Source organism: Lagopus muta, chromosome 4 (assembly GCF_023343835.1).
Source record: "Lagopus muta isolate bLagMut1 chromosome 4, bLagMut1 primary, whole genome shotgun sequence".
Taxonomy (NCBI): Eukaryota; Metazoa; Chordata; class Aves; order Galliformes; family Phasianidae; genus Lagopus; species Lagopus muta.
Window position 1 is genome coordinate 10,474,039 of NC_064436.1, and position 19,886 is coordinate 10,493,924.

A 19,886-nucleotide genomic window follows, 5' to 3' on the forward strand; every position below is an offset into this window, starting at 1 on the left:
TCATGAGCCAGAATCAGGGAGAGCTGTGTGCCTGCAGCATGGCTGCAGCTCTTTCAGGGCTTTCTGACACCCATTTTTTTTCTTTTTTTCCCCACATCTTCCAGAAAACTTTCAAGTCTCTTACATTTCTTTTGGGCAGGATTTTTACCATGCCCCCAGCCTCTTGCAAGCAGCACACCTATGCTGCATATGTCAGTCCTGTGGGCTGCATGTATGACAGTGCCGTGTCTCTCCAAGCAACGACACCTTTGGGGATGAAGGATCCAGGGACGAGCAGCTTGATGACTCCTCACACCAGCAGTGCTGTTCTGCATGTGGCACAGCAGGGTCGTCACACCATAAGGCTGATTTAACACATGATGCCCAGCACTTAGAGTGACCGCAGCTCTCCCTTCGGGATGGAGGTGTTCACCCCCACCAGCTGCTGCTCTCTGATCAAAAGCAGCTGGAGAACAACAAGAGCCAGGCAGAAGCAGGCAGCCAGGCTGCGGCTTGGGTCCCTCTTGGCTGCAGCTTCTGCTTTCTGCCGGTGCCAAAGTTAGCAGTGAGAAACAATGACTTTCACACATCAGAGAGTGCCAGCTTGACTGTCTGTTAGAAAATACATAGGACACGGTCATCAGATTCATTTTATTAAAAAACTTGCAATAAAATTCCTTGAAATTCACAATCTTAACTTTGATAGTTGCAATATTTTACTAGTACATAATAACACAGTCTCACATATTTACATTATAATCTTCTATATAACAAAAATAGCCGTGTTGTACTACTGAATAACGCTTCCAAATATTACCCTTAATGTTTCAGTACTTCCCCCAGCTGAGTCACTGTCCATGCTCTATAGCATTTACAGTATATAACAAAGCAAGATGAAAAGGAAAGAAAAGCGCGTGCCTCATGATTGCAGGCAAATCCCTTTAGGATGGTGCTTCCGACTCCCACATTTTTTTCAAGAGAGCTAAAGTGCATCGGAAGGGAAGGTGTACACATCATAAAATGTCAGCAAAGAGTTAAGCTGTGTTTGCAATGCGATACAGAAAGTAAACCTAGAAAAAAGGCTCGCTTCACAAACTGCTACTGCCGTTTTGGCAGCACATTCACAGGTAGGAGGACCAGAAAAAAAAGCTGATGGGAAGCAAAAGAGCTGCCTATGCAAACGCCACAGTGTGATTTTGTCACAGCCTTTCACTAGCTGCTTCCCAACCCCAATTCCCACTCAAACAAAACCAGTGCAGCGCCAGTACCTGCAGAACGGCTTCGGCCAAAACCGCGTCCCCATCCCTACGGCCCCACAGATGCTGAGATGCAGTGTGTGAGTGTGATGCTCTCGCCCTGTGCCCCAGGTTTCTCAGGCTGTCAGCTGCAGGGAGAGGCAGAGCTGCAGCACACCCTGTCCTGTCGCCTGCTGCAGGACCGACCGCCTCTGAGAACCTCACGGATACAGAACGTTGTTTCCCAACTGGAAATTACTTTGGCAAGCTGTGCACTGATGCATATGGTATTCATTCATTTTTTCTCCACTCCCTTTTGAACATTGGCATTTGCTGGTGTGGCTCTGCAGCATGCGAGAGGAGATGTTGCTGGAAAAAAACATTGGAGCCATCACTCGAAACCAGAATACTTCTGCTCTGTTCATAAGCTGCGTCCAAATAGGACACCACAATTTGTTTTGGTTTGCTTATAAACTACTCTAAATAAAAGTAATTCTCTTCTGGAAATGGATGGAATGTATATCTTGACAAGTACAAAACCATTTGAAGTGTTCACTAAATACAAGGAACATCTTGCTATAGATAGAACAGACCCTCCCACCCGCTGTCCCCTCTTTACATTTCTAATTACAAAATGGTACAGTAATTTCAGCTTCCAAACGTGGAGCAAGAAGGAAGGATGGCATTATGTGCACATACAAAGTGTTTAGATTTGGGATAGCTGCAGTAATTTGGAGCAACCAAGCGTCCTGATCTTGCTATTGTTTTTTACACAGACTGAAGAATTTTACACAGACTGAAGAATTGGGAAATAAACTAAAAAGGAAAATGCTATTTCTTCTTTATATTCCTTTTTTTTTTTTTTTTTTTTTTTTTTTTTTTTTGGCTTTTGCTCCAGAAAGCAATAGCTTCCACCGATGCACAGTTAAAATAGTCAAGAGAGCCAAGATTAATTTCAGATGGAAAACCCATCCACTGGCTTTTCCCTCAACACATTTCATCCATCTTTCCCCCTCTGCTTCTCTCCTTGAAATACAGCTCGTGCTGAGAAAGCTTTTTTTTTTTTTTTTCCATGGAAAAGAAGAACCAGAACCCGGGAGGAGGAAGCGAGCTGAGCGGCTCTGAGCCGCGGTGATGCCGCACAGCAGAGGGCAGCCTTCACCCTCGCTCGCCGCCTCCCAGCCCGCAGCTGCCATCTGCTACACGCGCAGCCCGAGCGCGGAGCCCATCTGGCGCTCCTCTTTCAGCCGCACGGCTCTCCATTCGTCCAGGTAACAGCTTGTTAGAATTCAAGGAGTGCTTGTGTTGGATCAGTTGTCCCTATTAAAAAGCCCGCTAGAACAACACCCCCCTTACGAGAGACACGGGCAGCACAAACTGCCACAGAGAAGGCTGAACGGCGTTGGCTTTATCCCACCAATTCCCTTCCCTTGTGCTGGAGCGATCCATTGTGATGGATGGATTTCTCTACCATTTCAGTCCTGCAAAATGGACGCAGCAGAACAGCAAGCCATTCCTGCCTTCTGTTCAGACAGCCACCTTGCCCCGGCCTGTATTTCTAGCAGACCAGAAACTTTCATCCAACAAGGCTCTATGAGAACTACAAATGGTTAAAAAGTCTCCATTCTTGCTAATGAAATAGAAGGTAATAAGCAATTACTGATTTTCATGGTTTGCACGGCCTGTGGACTCATTCTCCTGGCTTATTTCAAACTATATGCTTAGTTTGAAATTAGCTTTTCTATGGACAAGAGACCAGGCAGGAATGAGGCTCTTATAAACACAACCTGGGAGACTCCCAACTGCCTGGGCTGAAATGCATCTCCTGCTGCCAGGCACAACCTGTCTCATCATTTCAGTGCAGACCAATTGCCACAGTGAGGATTTGCAGGTTGTCTACAAAGGCTCATGCTCTGATCTTTGCCTGTTCATCACTGAATCCCCTCTTAGGGCTGTAGTGTACATTCCAAGGAAAAAGTTTGCAAGGCAAAAGACTGGAAAATCTATGTGACAACTGCACTCCAGGTTAAACCAGATTGGGAACTAAAATACCTTTTATAAAGAATCTGCAGCTGTATACTAATGACTAGAAGTACATAGAGGTGTTAAGAGATCAGCAGATAGATATCTGCCAGGGCAACCCACCCAGGTGCAAGCATCTTCTGAGCTCGACATGTTTCAAGTTAGATGAGCATCTCTTTTTATTCAGCAAGGAGGAGGAGAGGCTGGATTACCAGGTGCGACAACAAAGATTTTGGATCACAAAATGTGCATTCTTTGTGAAACACTGAATTCTGAGCTACCTCTGTCTTCAGTGCTTGGATTCATTTTGTTCACAAAACAAGAACATATCACAAACTGGTTGTTCAATAGGAGACAAAGTACTGGCCTTCTTGCGACATCATCATCTGGATCTGGCCCAGATTTCATTAAAGTAAAGTAGCGAGATCCCAGGGACCTCTTATATGTGATCTCAGGATTTTTATTTCAAATTGCTTCCACAAAGCCTTTTTCTTTATTGCCATGTTCTCTCACATATGGAAACACTCTAAAAATGGCAGCAGCTTGTTTTCACTACAGTTTCCATAGACATATCAATGTACTTACATACGCAAATGTGGAAAGTAATTCTGTAGAATGCTTAGAGAATAAACTGTAGCACTGCATCCGTCCCAATCCTGTTTCCCAAGCTCTGAGGCAGTCAGGAAAAGACACAACCCCCCAAACCCACAGCAAGGGTCTCCACCAGAACGGCTGAGCTGAGGAAAGGATTCAGTAGCAGTAAAGCCATGCTGTGCAGGTGTGCAGAACTACATTCTTGAGCACTCTTTGTAAGAGGGCACCTGAGGATTTTGTTTCTCCATCGCTGCAGGCCAAAGGCTGCTCTCTGTTCTGAACAGGTAGTGCTGTGCCCCTGGCAGCTGAATCCCACCTGCTTAATGCCGGGCTGGCAGGCAGCAGTACTGAGAAATTGCCAAACGCTCTCAGGAAGGGAATAATTTTGCCCAAATGTGCCAACGAAGAGGTTTAATTTTACCCTGTGAAGAATCACAGTGGAGAGATTCACACAGGCAAAACTGTGCACGGGCACGCAGATCTGCAGAATTAAGGCTTTCATCTGTTACAAACAAACCTCTGAGGTCTTAATATTTCTGAAGCACCTCAAATTCCCAAGGCATCCACAGGTCATATGTACAAAAAACACTGGCAGCCAGGTCCTACTTTAGGAAAACATTTCCATTTGACACAGGGGTTTAAATATGTTCATAGAGGACCTGTTCAAAATAATGTCATTTCCGTGCAAGCCCAAAATTAACCATAAGTGCTTTTCTGAACAAGGACGGATTAGAACATCTACGTAAATGCTTTCCTAAGTTCTGCCTTCAGTGAGGTGTGACCTGCCTCTGCACTAGAGATCACTTCACAGCACTCAGAGCTATGCAACACTGCAAGAGAGATATGGAGAAAAATCTTTCCTGAGCAGAACTGCAGGTAGAATTTGGAAAACAAAAGCCAAAATGCTCCCGGCCCAGATGAGCTAGGACCACTCTTTTGAAAGACCAGAATATGATGAGACATAAAAACACTGTACCCAGCCAAGCACTCTGCCCCTGATGGTGGCCAGCCCTAGATGCCAAGGGACTGGATCTAGGATGGGGTACTCAGGAGAAGTATTACTGCTCCTAGTGATAAGGGCAGGGGCTCAGTTATGATGTGCTGCTGCATTCAGCATAGCTCCCTTAATGATTTTGCCAGGCAAACGACCCCCTTCACCATTAACTGGAGGCTCCATCTCCTGCCTTGCCTTTTTTACAGCCTCTGGTGCAAACACAGACCTCATTTGCTGTGCTGTACTGCGGGGTACTCCATTATAGCAACAGATAATCAGTCAGTTTGTCCATTAGCTTAATTCCTCTGGCAAAAAAGACTTTGTGGCAGCTACTCCAGCAATTCAGTCAAGGGCTTTGTCTGTGTGCTGGGCTGCAGCAGGCAGCTGTGAAAGGACCATTGACAACTCGGACATCGTGTTATGATGCTCTGTGACATGAAGCACCCAGGATCCAGTACTACAGAAAATAATATACCAGCATCTGTACTTCCCACTGGGAGACCTGTCTGTGTATAACCAGCTTCTGCCTTCCCCCTACAGTCAACGGTGACATTTCACTACTGTGTAAAGGGCCAATAGGAGGTGTAAGCACCACCTGTATCTCATTTCAGCACTATATTCAGAGCTTAAGTGGGGCTGATGTGGTACTTGGTGTAAACTCTATTGTGAAGGGGTGAATTTAAGCAGAAATGCCCCTGACAGTGGCAGCATTACCCCTAGTGGCAGGGAATAGGGTCACAAATATTGGCAAGAGTGACTCAGCTGCATGCTCCCTAACAATCTCTAACGTCCTTTTCAAATGAAACAGATTCCAAACTGCTTGCATTTCATTAATTAAGGAGAGATGTTCATTTGAATGGCTTATAAAAACATCAGGGCACATATCTGGATCATGGTTTTCAAGCCTCAAACATACCCTACAACTTACAGGCTAAAAACATTAAAAAAAAGAAAAAAGCCATAAAACAAACTGAATTCTTATTGAACCCAAAGAACGGAGTATAAATCTTCCTTCTCCCCACAATAAAAAAGCAAGCTGTCCAGAACTTTGGGTACAGTTCTAAACACATTTGTTGCTGAATAAAATCTGACAAGCTGAATTTCGGGTGGGAGCTGTTTTCCTCAGCTGAGCAAATCTAAAAGGAAGTTTAAATATAGCAAGGAACCCAAATGGTTGTGTTTAGAGATGCTGCAGTGATACAAGTGAAAATGTTTGACCTCTCCATGAAATTCCAATGTAAGATGAATCGTTGATTCTGCTGACTTACTCAGGAGGCAGTAATGTGATTCAAATCATCTGACTGTCAACAGAAACCCTTTACTCTTGTAAAACAGGAAGCTAAGAATGCTTTTTCACAGTTGAATATTTTGACTGAAAAATGAAATTTTACATTGAACAAGTCATCATAAGCTTTTCTCTGCAAGCGCAGTTAAGGATGGATTAAACCACAAATGATTCTTATTTGGATGTTTTGATTTGGGTTACTTCTGTTAATTTTCAGATTCCTTCCTCTCTACCCAGAATGGTTTGGAATACATATATATAAGCAAGGAAGTAAGTACATACTAACATGTAGTACATACTAACATACTGTACTAACAGCATACAATGCAGCAAAGGACTACAAGTCACTTCTTTCTCTCCCTCAACTCTGTATCATACTTGTCTCAAAGACAGCTGTACGAAGAAGCCAGAATAATGCTGTTTTGAACCAAATCTCAGCAGTCTTTGTTAATACAGAGCTCTCCTACAAATAAAGACCTTCAGATTACAACATCTCCCAGGCTCCACTTAATGCAAGCAAGTTTCACATTTACACAGGATGCTGGTGCACCATGCCTCTGAAGCCACGTGTACTTCATGAAGTAATAACAGGCAATGATAGATCCTGGAGTGGGATCATTAAGTGACCAGTGAACGGGGAATTGAGGTTTTTGGACTGAACTCTTGAAAAAGCTGGGGGTCAGTCAACAAAAAGAATGTCTATTCATAACAAACTATAAACAAACAAACAAACATAACAAACATACCTCTTAAAAAAAAAAAAAACCAACAAAAACGCAATTGAACAAGTGTAGAAAACACTCAAGCTGTCATTTCAGTTGCGTATTTATGAGCCACTCAAGAGTTACATGGCTGCTCTCAAGCACGTGGGCAAACTGGAAGCATTCATCTCCCATGTGAACATTACGAATGTACGTAGACGATGGAACTGCGTCCAGGCAGACACAACTGTTGCTATTGCTTTTCGTGACCATCTCAGAATGGAGTGTGCAGGAGTGACAGTGCTCTGGAGGCAAGTGCGTGACTGGTCCAAATCCTACAAGGTCGACTCGGTCCCTCCCTGTGGCCCTCCCCTGTAGTTTAGTCTCAGAGATCTGTTTGTTTTTCAAGACTTCACCTCTTCGCAATCTTGGTCAGTGGAAAGCTCCACATCGGACAGTCCAACCTCCATTGCCATAATCAATGAAATATCTGAATCGCTGCTGACAGCTGGCTCCTGTTCATCTGTGAGAGTAGAAAAGACAGAAAAAGGGCATTATGCTCATATCTTTCAGTCAACACAGTACTATATTTCAAATCTGCAGATAGGTCTGAAGAAACCCAGGCTTCTCAGGCACTGAAGCTGTGCTCAGTTTCCAAACTTTGCTCTCACAGAATCACAGAATGGCCAGGGTTGGAAGGGACCTCAAGGATCATGAATCTCCAACCCCCCGCCACACACAGGGCCACCAATCTCCACATTTAATGCTAGACCAGGCTGCCCAGGACCCCATCCAACCTGGCCTTGAACACCTCCAGGGACGGGGCATCCACAACCTCTCTGGGCAGCCTGGTCCAGCACCTCACCACTTTCTCTGTAAAGAATTTCTCCCTAACATCCAAACATTCAGTACATATCTAAAACATTGCCAAAGCATCATAGACTTGACCCCATCAATAGAGAGAAACATGATGACAAGGAGACTGGATGAGTAGCACTTTCTACTCTTCCTCATCCTGTTTAGGCCCATCATTTCCATGACCTTCCTTCCCACACACCTGAGTACTTCCTTCCCCTGCCCCTTCCTTGATGTGGCACCATCCCACTCACTCCCCCAAAGGAAGTGAAATAAGGACAAAATCACAGGCACATGGTGGAATGGCTTGGTCACCAGGAAAACACTCCTAACTGGAAAAAAATCTGTTCAAGGCCTCATTGGGTGCTAGAATCTCTGCGACCTCTGCAAGGCTTTTAACAGGGTGCTAGGTGAATTTTTTGAAGGAGCAACACAGGTGTCATTAATTCTGCCATTAAACATGGACCAAGCTACTTGCCTTCTCTGATGCCTTTCCTCACCCTCTGCTTTGATTTGCAGGTACCTTGCAGGTACCTTGCAGGTTCCAGATCCAGGCCAAAGAGATCTACTTTAATCCACGATCCCAGGTACAGTAAGAATCAGATTATTGACTTCACCAAACAGCAAGTCAAACTGCAAGTGTGGGAGGAATAACTTATTTTTCTTTTGATTCTGCAGTGCTTATTCTGTGCGTATTTACTAGCAGCTGAAAAGGCAACAGATTTTGAAGAACTAAAAGCCGATTTTCTTTCAAGAACAACCAGGAGAAGCAAAGTACATTGCATCTCTGGGGAGATTTTCAAAGGCACAAAAATCACCCAGGTGGCGGAGTCTCTCAGAGAAAAATTTGATGGTTCCTATTTTCAAGTGGTTTAATTACAATAATGGTACTTACACTGTAACAATATTATGTATTTAAATGTGTGGCAGTTTTTCCTTTACACATGTTATTTTTCAGACAATAGAACAATAGAAGCAGAACTTGACTGATGCCTAAGTGTCTAAAATTTGAGTATGTAAGAAACAATATGAAAGATTTAGAAGCCAAGAAAACAGTAAGTCCTCACATTTAATTTTTCACTTGAAGCTAAAGGAACACAATTAGCCTCTTCTCAAGAGCTACACGATTTTTAAGTCAGTTTTAGAGAAAAAACATGTACTTACTTGTGCTGTTATTAGACCTCCTGTTCTAGAGAAAAAGCTTCAGCAAGGTCTGCATTATTCAAACTGAAAAATACAGCGTGTTCCTTTATAATTCCCCCCATCTTTCACCCTGGATTATTTTTATCCTTTCTTGATTGCAAGATAAACAATTAACACACACAGCCTCTCTATAACTGTGTATTTTTTCCTGGTAGTAAAATGTCTCACGGCACTGCTTCAGACTATATTTCTAATGGGGACAGAGTGGATGCTCATGAACTGAATGGCATAGCTTGTAGACTTCAGTGGGCTTCAATTACAAGTAACCGTGCAGTGAACTGATAGATCCAAGGGTGCAGAAGTGCACAACATACACCTCCATGACCTAAAGCACCATCTGTAGTGGTGACAGCTCCCTGAGCCAGAACGATGTGCTTCCAGATCACTGGATTATTCATCAGTCCCTTGTAACTAATACAGTTCTCCAAAACAATGACAACGGTGGTTTAAATGTAGACCTAGGAGCAAGTTTACATTTGCCTGAAAGAGTTGCCAAGGGCTTAGCCTTGTTGAATAGCTGCTTGGAGCATCCTTGAGAGAAAGGTGACTTTCATCTGAACTAGCTGTGCGAGGAAGAACTGGCTGAATGGAGTGACTGAGCCACAGGCAAGTTGAAGGGGTGATTTGAGTGGACAAAATCAAGTGTGAGAGAGTCAAATGAGAATCATTTATGGTGCTGAAATGCTATTTCAAGATTTGCTATTTCTTTCAGAGCTGCATAGAAGATCAAGTGCCTTCAAAACAGACAGAACAGAACCAGATCTACAGCTCACCTACCAACAGTCTCACCCACGAAGGTACAGAAGCACATGCTTTTCAAAATGGCAAACATGAATTTTACATTTATATAAACTATATGTACTCGGAGGAATTCTTGTATCTGTCTTTATGTACTGTGTTCTCCACAGTTATTTTTTCTTTGGTAATAAAATGCAGGTCAATAGGAGTAATGAACAAAGGATCCTAAACATGCCCATGTGCCAGCATTGCTTCTCCAGTGCTACAAAAGTGCCCAGGATCACAGATGCTCCACTTCCCTTGCTTGCTATCAGTGCAGTTGTTCAAAACGCAAAAGTTGCAGCCTGCTGCTTCAGCAGAATGGGGAGAAAAGCTCAGGCATCACCACTCCTTACTCCTTCCCATTCTGCGGAGTCAGCACTGACATTTCTTTGGAAGATGCAGACAACACAAGGATACTAATTCATCCCTCAGCTTTATGTGGTTCATTCTGTAAACTGGACTCCTACTGCTGACCGCAACATGCACATGACACTGTCTCAGGGAGACTGCAGAAGTTACACCAGCTGCTGCTATATTTGGGTGCAGATCTGGCTCTAAGTCTTCAAACTGCCCTGCTGTGACTCTCCCTCATAACACAGGCTTCTCAGACTGGCATGAGGTTCCTTTTGGCCAGCTACACAACAACATGAGCTAGCACAGTCAGGGAGCTTCGTTAAAGGTAAGCAAACCTCAGCGAGACTGCGAGTGCCAGGAGCTTTGCCTGCATACTGCATTCCCAGTTTTTAGATCCTGTTTACGATGACAAAGGTTACACAGACACAGCCTCTACAGAACACGCCTGGCTCACTGTTAAAAACTTTTACAGCATTTTGTAAGTTTTCTACAGTGTGGTGTATGTTTGAGGTGAGCATCTTGGCTTTCCCTTACATACAATTTGAGAAGAAAAAGTAAATAGTTGAGCTTTTTTACAGCTCTAAATTTTAAACGGATCTCATTTTGGAATATACGACTTTTGGATGTTTGAGATCGACAGTCCTGCCTAACAACAAGTACTATAATACTTCCACTGTGTTTTACAGCATTTCATGCCACAGGCAGAAAGCCTTTTGCTTAATGAAGCAAAAAGCACATCCCAATCTGCTTTTCAGCCGGAGTGCGAGCACCCACAGCCAGCAACTGTAGACCTCACTGCCACATTCCTCTCATGTCAGCGAAACGCAATACACCACAGCACGCCGCCTCTTGCCAGACAGACTTTTTCCACTCACTTACATTCCCTGACACACATCCATTTGAGAGAGGCCCAATAAAACAAACTCTTTCTCTAGTCAGTGTTACTTGAAACTTAACTATGCTAAAGAGGGAGGAATATTACCATGTGAGATGAACTGTCAGACATAAAAGTAGTAAAGCCTTTACTTTTCACAAAGTTCACAAAATTATATTTGTTTATAGTTGCAACCAAACAAGGATGAAAATAACTAATTACTCTGGTGCTTTCAAACAGTATGACTGCACACTAATGGTTGTCTACTGCCACTGCTACTCCTAATACTGTGTGTACCTGTACCTGTAGTAGACTAATAAATATTCCAAAGGAAAAAGGACAGACTATAGGTTTCTAAAAATTTCATACTGTTGCAAGAGCCCTGGGAAGGACTTAGGCATTCAACAGTGAGTGAAAAAGTGCATTTACAAAATGCACAGGTAAACATGTACGCATGGGCAATTGATATCTGAGACACAGCTGAATGACCAAGCAAGGAAGAGGAGCAAACCAATGTACCTGTGATGAGTTTTGTACTCAGGGAGGCCTTACTTCTGCCCCACACTGTGCTCCCTCCAAGGAGGCTGCATCTGGCACTCTACAGTGATATCTCTAGGACACGGGCTGTGCAGCAGAGCTCTTCTAAAATTGCTTTTGCTTATCCCAGATGCCATGATTCCCCCTAAGCTCACAGGGCTGGAAACACTGCAGAACCTTTTGACTAAGCTAAGAGGCCCACAGTCAATCTGTGTCCAAGAAATCAACAGGAAAAAAAACAAAATGGAAAAATGTTATACTGCTGAAGTTCCTGAGCACTGAATGCAGACAATGGACTTCTTTCCTCTCCTAGACCTTCAGGTAGCTACCTCCTTAGGGGAATAAACAGAAGTATTGATTATCAGATGTCAAATGAGACCTGTCACCAAATGTGTAATTAGGGCTTTAAAAGAAGTGTAACTAAAGGCAGCAATCTCCTGTTCTTGTGGATTAAAAACATGGGCTGCAGCAATAAGCCATTCAGCTGGGAGTCAGCCTCCCTTCCCTCATCTATTATCAGTGTTCTGTGAACTAAATCAGCATACTAAGGAACTTAGCTTTGTCCAGAATGCAATTAAACTATCGCATAGAGCTGCACAGCTGCCAATGTGTTTTTATCATCTTACAGCAGGAATCAGAGAGTAAGAAAAGACTGCTGTGGTGCTACTGACTTGGGTGTAACCTACCTGCCTAGCTTTAAAGCTGAACGTTTAACACAAGCCTTCCTTCCCTTCTGGCCCGGATCTTTCATTCTTGATAGTAGATGCCCAGTTTTGAGGAGAAATGAATAATTATTGATTCCTTCATCTAACGAAATGCTTTGAAGAAGATATCATTTATTATCCCACCTTAGCTGAGAGAAACAGTACGTGGGACAATGGTACTCTATCTAAAACCTGGTTCTGACAACGTATACACAGCAAAAAAATGAACTTTATTTCAGTATTCATTTCAAATTTTTCACTACTGTGAAATATACCCAGTTTCAGAACTTTTATCTTCTGAAGGGAGAACTGAGCCAAAACACAAACTCTTGGGTGATGGTTATGCCTTCAGGTACAAAGATATATCTAAAATTTATGTTGAAACATAAACCTTACTCTAGCCCAGTGCACACTTCTATTTAACAAACATTGCCCCCAGTCAGATGTGACTAGAAACATTTTGTTCTGGAAGAAAATAGAAACATGAACACCAGTTGGAGCAATGAGGACTTGAAAAAAATATATCCAGGGACAACAGAGGCATTGAAATGGGACCTTCACCAAAACAGATTCTGGTCAGTACAAAGCCACAGAGACCTGCCAAGGCAGGCAGCGCTATTCCAATTTTGCTTCCAGTATTACAACCTGAATACACTATCCATCACATTTGATGTATGACAAGGAGAGAGAAGACATTTCTAGAGCTCTCCATTTTTCTTTGCCCAAGAATGCAAGCTGTTATTACAGAGCTTATTGCTCCCCCTCAGAGTAACCCTGCCACAGAATCACATTGCTGCTTATGGTCTTCCAAAAAAGGAGCACAGTTCTACGGACTCAGTACATCAAATGGCAACTACTCCACAACCAATCATATTTTTTTAATTGCTAAGATTCTTAAACACTGATTCTTTAATTTATTCTCAGATTAATCATCCAATATTTTTTATTGGAACATTTTGTAAAATACATACAAAATCCCTTCCACGTCATCTTGATAAATCATCATACTTTGGAACAGGCCATAACTGCACTAACAACACAAGTGACTAAAAAAATGCCTATACAATCTCTAATGCAAAAAAAAAAGCAATGGGAACCTGTTTAAGCAGAGAGGGCTATAAAAAAATGTGTTGCTAATGAACTCCTCTACACAGAGGCTAATAAAAGGGATGAAGAAGTCTGGCTGGCTGCAGCTGAGGGCAAAGTACTGGGGAGGTATTTTTATTGATATTCCCCGGCATCACAGTCAGACTTATCTGCACAGCAAGGGGAAAAAGTACTTGAGCACAGTAGGTCCTCTTGGAAGGAAAGGCAAGAGTCTTCTCCACAGATTACTAGCCAGAGCTCTGTGAATGTACTAATGGCAGCACTGCCTCATTCAGAGGATAAAGCAGCAGCATATGGAACACATTGCAAAAATACCCAAACATCAACACACTAGAAAGAACCAAACGATGGGACTTGGCAAGATTCATTTAAGAAATAACTCCAAAAATCTTTTTGACTGGATCAACCTCAAAGTGGCTGAGAGACATCCTAGGTGGCTTTGAACTTGATACAGAACACCAGAGTTCTGTGCAAAGAGCAGAGTTTTGCAAAGCCAACTTGTGTTGGCTTCTTATTCAGTGAAAAGGCAATAATCTTTTTCCCTCAATTTTTCTTTAGAAGATGTATCTTGGGACAACACACAGCATCTTTTTATGAGGGATGACCAAAGATGTAGCTCCCCATCTTCAAATATTCTGTAACACAAAGGGTAACATCATTCTGGAGACAAGCTACTGCGATGGAAAGACACGACTGTTCAAGGCATTTGCTAACTCTGCGTGCCCAGGTAAGACATCCTAAACCTTAGTTTTCAGCTGTAGCATTAACCTGCACACCGTATGCTCCAGGCATATCTTCTGCTGCCTTCAGGTACAGCAGTAAGTACTTAAAACTTTTGGAAATCATATCCCAGTATTCCAAACCAATAATATAACAAAAAATTTAAGGAAAAAAAAAAAAAAAAAAAAAAGAAAGGACATATTATTAGCAATATTAGTAACACAATCAAATTTCCAAAAGCCTGGATTTAGAACATATTGTACTTCAGTGATAAACTTTGATACCAGTTACCTGAAAAGACATCTTGTCCAAGTTTCAGCAAGATCAATAAACTTACTTTCATAAACAGTAGGGAAAGTGGAAAATACCACCATAAAACACATGGAACAGATAAGTAAGCGCATCTGCAGAAAGCTGAGCAAAAGGGAAAGAACATATACCAGATGTTATTGCATTGAGACCTGGAGACTTGATTCACTGGAAAAGCAAACTGATTTTTGTTCATTTTACACACACACACACAGAAGGACATACTCTATGGGATTTTGTCCATCAGTTGGAAGATAAGTCCCTGAAATTCGCAGCATGTGATATAATCATTTTAGGAGTCGGATGTTTGTCTTCTGCCTGTAAGAGGCTGGCTGACATTCTGGGAACTTTTCATCAGCTGCCTTAGCAGGAGCCGCCAGCCCTCTTCCTGATACAATGAACACGCTTCTGCCAAGTATGACACAAAAAAACCCCTACAATTTTTGCTTTTAATATGCTTTTCTCATTCTCCATACTCCTACGGGTCATGTTCCTGCCCTGGGACCAGCAAGGAAACTCCTTCTGTGGCTTAGTTACTGCATTATCATGTTCTCCCCTCCCTATGACTAGTCTCCTCTTGCTTCTTGGAAACTCAGTAAAAATACAAATCAGAAAAACTATCTAAACAGTTGACACAGTCATTACACCAGGGTGTCTGCACAGACCACTGTTCCCTTATATCAGCTAGGCCCCACAAAAAACACTGTTTCCTTTATATCCAGACTCTTAACCTTTTGCAAGGCCCCCTCAAAGCCCTCCCGCTGTCTGGAAGGAGACAGCAGCACCAGGAAGCCACTGCCCATGCAAAAATACAGCTCTGGCTGTGCCTCTGCTCAGGACTGCATGTTCTGGTGCCCACAGCAAGTTTCAGAAGTAAACATGAACGCATTTCATTCAATGTACAGACTGCTAAAGCTGATTATTATTTGGAAGACGTGAAATTATTCATGCAGTTGTTTCACAATCAGAAAATGAAATCTCTCATAAAAAGAGAAAAGCTTCAGAAGTACAGAAAAATGGAAATGCAACAACACGACAGTTTTGATTTTTAAGGACCTTTGGTAAAATTATTAATGCTTAAAGATTTTTATTTCTGAAAGATTTTAGCTACATTTGGTAACATCCTGCCATTTTCTACACTGCTCTAAAAGTTCAAAGAAATATTAAATTACATTTTCCACTTAACATCAAACAAAAAGTCTAATTCAAACCTTCACCAAATTAACTTACAAGACACCTCTTAGGCCCGGACTTGAACCAAACTCACTAGCATTGTGCAGTCCAGAGTAACATTAGAACACACGTGCAGGTGTCTTTCATTGTTTTTATTACTCTGAAACATCTGCACACAGACCTGCTTTCTGACTCAGCTCAAGCAGAGACTGGTGTAGCAGCAGCATGACAGAGCCAAGTGACGAGGACCAGCTCCCTGCCTTAGCTTGCCCTCCTGTCATCTAGCCCTGTCATTCCTCTGGTTGGCCAGAGAGTTAATTTACAGAGATACATGAAAACTAATTTCAAAAAAATGTTTGCGAGATTAGCAACTGAATAGGCTGGCTCAGTCATGGGGCTAATAATGCAGCCAACCTCAGGGGAGAACCACAGAATGGTTTGGGTTAGAAGGGATCTTAAAGATCATCCAGTGCTACCCTTCCAGCTATAGGCAGGGACATTGCCCTCCAGCCCAGGTTGCTCACAGCCCCATCCAGCCTGGCCACGAATGTTTCCAGGGAGGGGGCATCCACAGCCTCCCTGAGCAAATTGTTCCAGCACCTCAAAGTACGAAATTTCCTCCTAATATCTAGTCTAAATCTACCCTCTTCCAATCTAATGCCATTTCCCCTTCTCCTATTTCTACTCACCCTCATAAAAAGTCCCTCACCTGCTTTCCTGTAGACCCCCTTCAACTACTGGAAGGCTGCTACAAGGTTCCCCCCGGAGCCTATTCTTCTCCAGGCTGAAGGTTACCAGCTCTCTCAGCCTGTCCCTGTAGGGGAGGTGCTCCAGCCCTCTGATCACCTTTGTGGCTCTCCATTGGACCCACTCCAACAGTTCAGTGTCTTTCCTGTGTTGGGAGCCCTACTGCAGTACTCCAGGTAGTGACTCACAAGATCAGAGCAGAGGGGCAGAATTACCTCCCTCGACCTGCTGGCCACGCTTCTCTTGTTGCAACACAGGATACACTTGGCCTTCTGGGCTATGAGTGCACACTGCTAGCTCATGTTGAATCTTTCATCCACCAGCAGTCCCAAATCCTTCTCTTTGGGGCTGCTCCCAAGCTATTCTCTGCCCATCTTATACCTGTGCTTGGAATTGCTTCAACCCAGGTACAGGACTTTGCACTTGGCCTTGCTGAACTTGAGGTTGGCATGGGCTTACCTCTCAAGCCTGTCCAGGTCCCTTTAGATGGCATTCCTTCCTTCTAGCGTGTCAACTCTATCACTCAGCTTGGTGTCATCTGCAAACTTACGGAGGGTACACTTGATCCCACTGTCCATGTTGCCTACAAAGATGTTAAATAACACCAGCCTCAACACCAATCCCTGAGGAACACAACTTATCACCGATTTCCACTCGGACACTGTGCTGTTGACCACCACTCTCTGAGTGCAACCATCCAATTCCTTATCCAGCAAGTGGTCCATCCATAAAATCCTCTTTTCTCCAATTTGGCGAACAGGATGCCATGCAGGACAACATCAAACACTTTGCACAAGTCCAGGTAGATGACATCTGATGCTCTTCCTCTGATGCACTGACACTGTAACTCCATCATAAAAGGCCACCAAGTTTGTCAGGCATGACTTACCCTTGGTGGAGCTACATTGGTTACCACCAACCACCTCATCTTTATTTTCCATGTGCCTTCAGGAGGATCTGCTCCATGATCTTGCGAGGTACAGAAGTGAGACTGACTAGCTTGTAGTTCCCTGGATCTTCCTTTTTTTTTTTTTTTTTTTTACCTGCTTGAAAATGGGGGTCATGCTTCCCCTTTTCCAATCACTTGGAACTTCACTAGACTGCCAAGACCTTTCAAAAATGATGAAGAAGCATGCAGAAGAAGAGGAAGGAAGGGAAGGCACTCCCTGCATTCAACATCTATCCCTGCTGCACCATGACATTAAATCTCTGAGCCACCAAGTGTGACACAGAGGCTGCTTTTGTTTTCTTGGCAGCTGCTAAATGACCGGGGCTCCTTGGTGATGTTACAAAACAAACAGCATTAAGTGACAAAGTTAAAAATAATTATGCATGGTCACGGTAATGGTGCGTAAGGAATACTGCAAAGATTTTTCCAGTAGCCAAGGTGAGAAGTATGTAACGCCAGCATGTGTTACATGCTTTATGGCCTAGTGGCAGCCTGTCATAACAAAGAGACTTTTACATACAAGAAGTATAATCACACAGTTGAAGTGGGTGTATCGCTTTCCATGGGCTATCCTGGTGACTGCTATTGTGACTGACCTTTTTATTTGTATTTTAAAAATCCCTGTCAGCAGTGTGCTTTGCTTCCTGCAAGCGTGAAAGGAGAAGGAAATTACAGGCTGACTCAGACGCACAATGCACTGGATTCAATGAACAAGCATCTAATGGTAAGAGAAACTTCAGTTCTGCTCTGTTCTTAGGGAACAGAAGGAAGAAACATCTTTTCACAGAGTGATCTAGAGACATAGTCGCCAAATTCCTCACTGCAGTCACACCACAGATGTACCCTGGTAACCCCGAGCATGACACAGTGTTAAAGCAGAAGGCCAGTGGTTTGCAAAACTTTTTCTTGGTGTATTGTGGCTTCTCCTTAGGAACCCCCTTAGCAGAAGTAGCTGCACAAAACTGTCTTCCTTGTTGGTCCTTCTTGACCTCAGCTGTGCCTGTGGCTGGGGCTGACTGTGGCTCATAATGGCCTACTGGACCAAGGCCTGGGGGACACCGCACTGTGATCTGTGTCAAATGGCCCCGACATGGCAGGATCCTGCACAGGCACCTGGAGCCACGGCCAGCCTAGGAACGCCACCTCTGACACTCAGGTGAACAGGAGAAGTATGTCTCAATGCCTGGAAGAAGCACTCATCAAAGGAGCCACAAGGCAGGGACAACACAGGATCAGCAGAGCCTGGCTAGATCAGTTTATTGCAGCGTTTATTCAAGGCTGTCACAAGCTTCTCACTCCTACTTCAGTTCATGTAAAAGGTGGCAACTAGCCAGTGAAAGTCTGCATGGGGGCAATCAATCTCGAGAACTTGGTGTGAAACGTAGGCTGCTGTGACAAACAAAAAAACCCCCATTTTTGCTTAATCACTATGAACTGCTTCCTCAACTAGAAGCTCACACAACTGTAAGAGAAAACAACAGCTTGCTTTAAAGCAAACTCCTGATAATTCCTGAATGAGGGGGCTGGATGAGCTCACACCAGCCTGGCTGTTCACTCGTCATGGCAGCGTGCGCACGATTTCAACTCTGCCTCTTTAAACAGCATGAACCACAAAAGCTCTCAAAAAACCCTAGGTCACTAGCAACCCAACACACTGACGAATCACAGACTGAACTCTCAAGAGCAGTTACAACAAACAAATCTGTGCAAAGGCATCACAAAAATGGCTGTGCATATATTAGAGGATTTAATGAGAAAACAAGCACAAGTAGACGGCTGACAAGCACAACAGTGGTGGAATTACTCAAGTAAAGCACATGCACATCTTCTTTCCTCCTATCTCCCACATGGTCCCACCTTCCTTTCCAACAGTGGGCTCCACTTGGGATCCCTGAACATTTCCAGAGGGTCAATTCTTCAGCCCAGTGCTTGAATTTTGTGTGCTTGTCACTAGACATTTCTATCCCACCTTGTACACTGGTGATGATGATCCTTTGCTGAAATTTCATTCCCTTAACACAGGGATGCATTCTCATTAACTATGGAAAGAATGCACACAGTAATGTAATTAAAAAAGAAAATAAAAAACACACTCACAGAGGTTATATCATTCTTACTGCTCTCACAAACAAAACAACTTTTAAAAGATGAACTTCTACCTTCAGCAGAAAACAGCCTTCCTTTCTTCGTGATGCAAGAGAATAACATGTTTGAGAACAGGTTTGGCTCTGCTGTAGCAACAGCTCCAGTGCCTAAAGCGTGGCACAGCTGTGGGACTGCTATTCCTGCCAAGTCTGGGCAGATCAGGATGGCATTCAGTGGTCATCCACAGAAGGCTCAGCAGCCTCTGTGCTACCCAAGGGCTGCCCACAAACAGCAGGCACGCACAGAGGCTGTAACAATGTATGTCACACTTCCCCTGCTGCTGCTTTTTCCTCTGACGCCTTGCAACAAACCAGCATGCCGCCTTCCACCAGCCCCACGTTCACTTGCAGGATTTGACTCTATTCTCCCAACATATGCTCATGCCCCAGTAGAGCTGTTAGATAAATGCCCCCAAAACACTCAGAGATATCCAGCCAAAGCATGCTGCTTAGGCTAAAGATCACTTCTCATGAGTCTATAAAAATAGAGAATACATCACAGAAACAGCACAAATAGCCAATGAAAACAAGTTTCTGAACTTTACAGGACGGCCCAATCTGATTTGAATTGGACAGCTTAATTTCGTATTTCTTTATAGGCCATTGTTTATCTACTTACT

General features: G+C 43.4%; 1 protein-coding gene across 1 annotated transcript in view; it reads right to left on the minus strand.

The window, feature by feature from the left end:
* Positions 1-611: 611 nt before the first annotated feature.
* RNF150 (ring finger protein 150) overlaps positions 612-19,886 on the minus strand; it is a 119,230-nt gene continuing 99,955 nt past the window's right edge. The window contains exon 7 of the mRNA XM_048941081.1: positions 612-7,333. Within this exon, the coding sequence (XP_048797038.1) occupies positions 7,215-7,333 (119 nt within the window). The 3' untranslated portion in view covers positions 612-7,214. The remainder of the gene's footprint in view (positions 7,334-19,886) is intronic.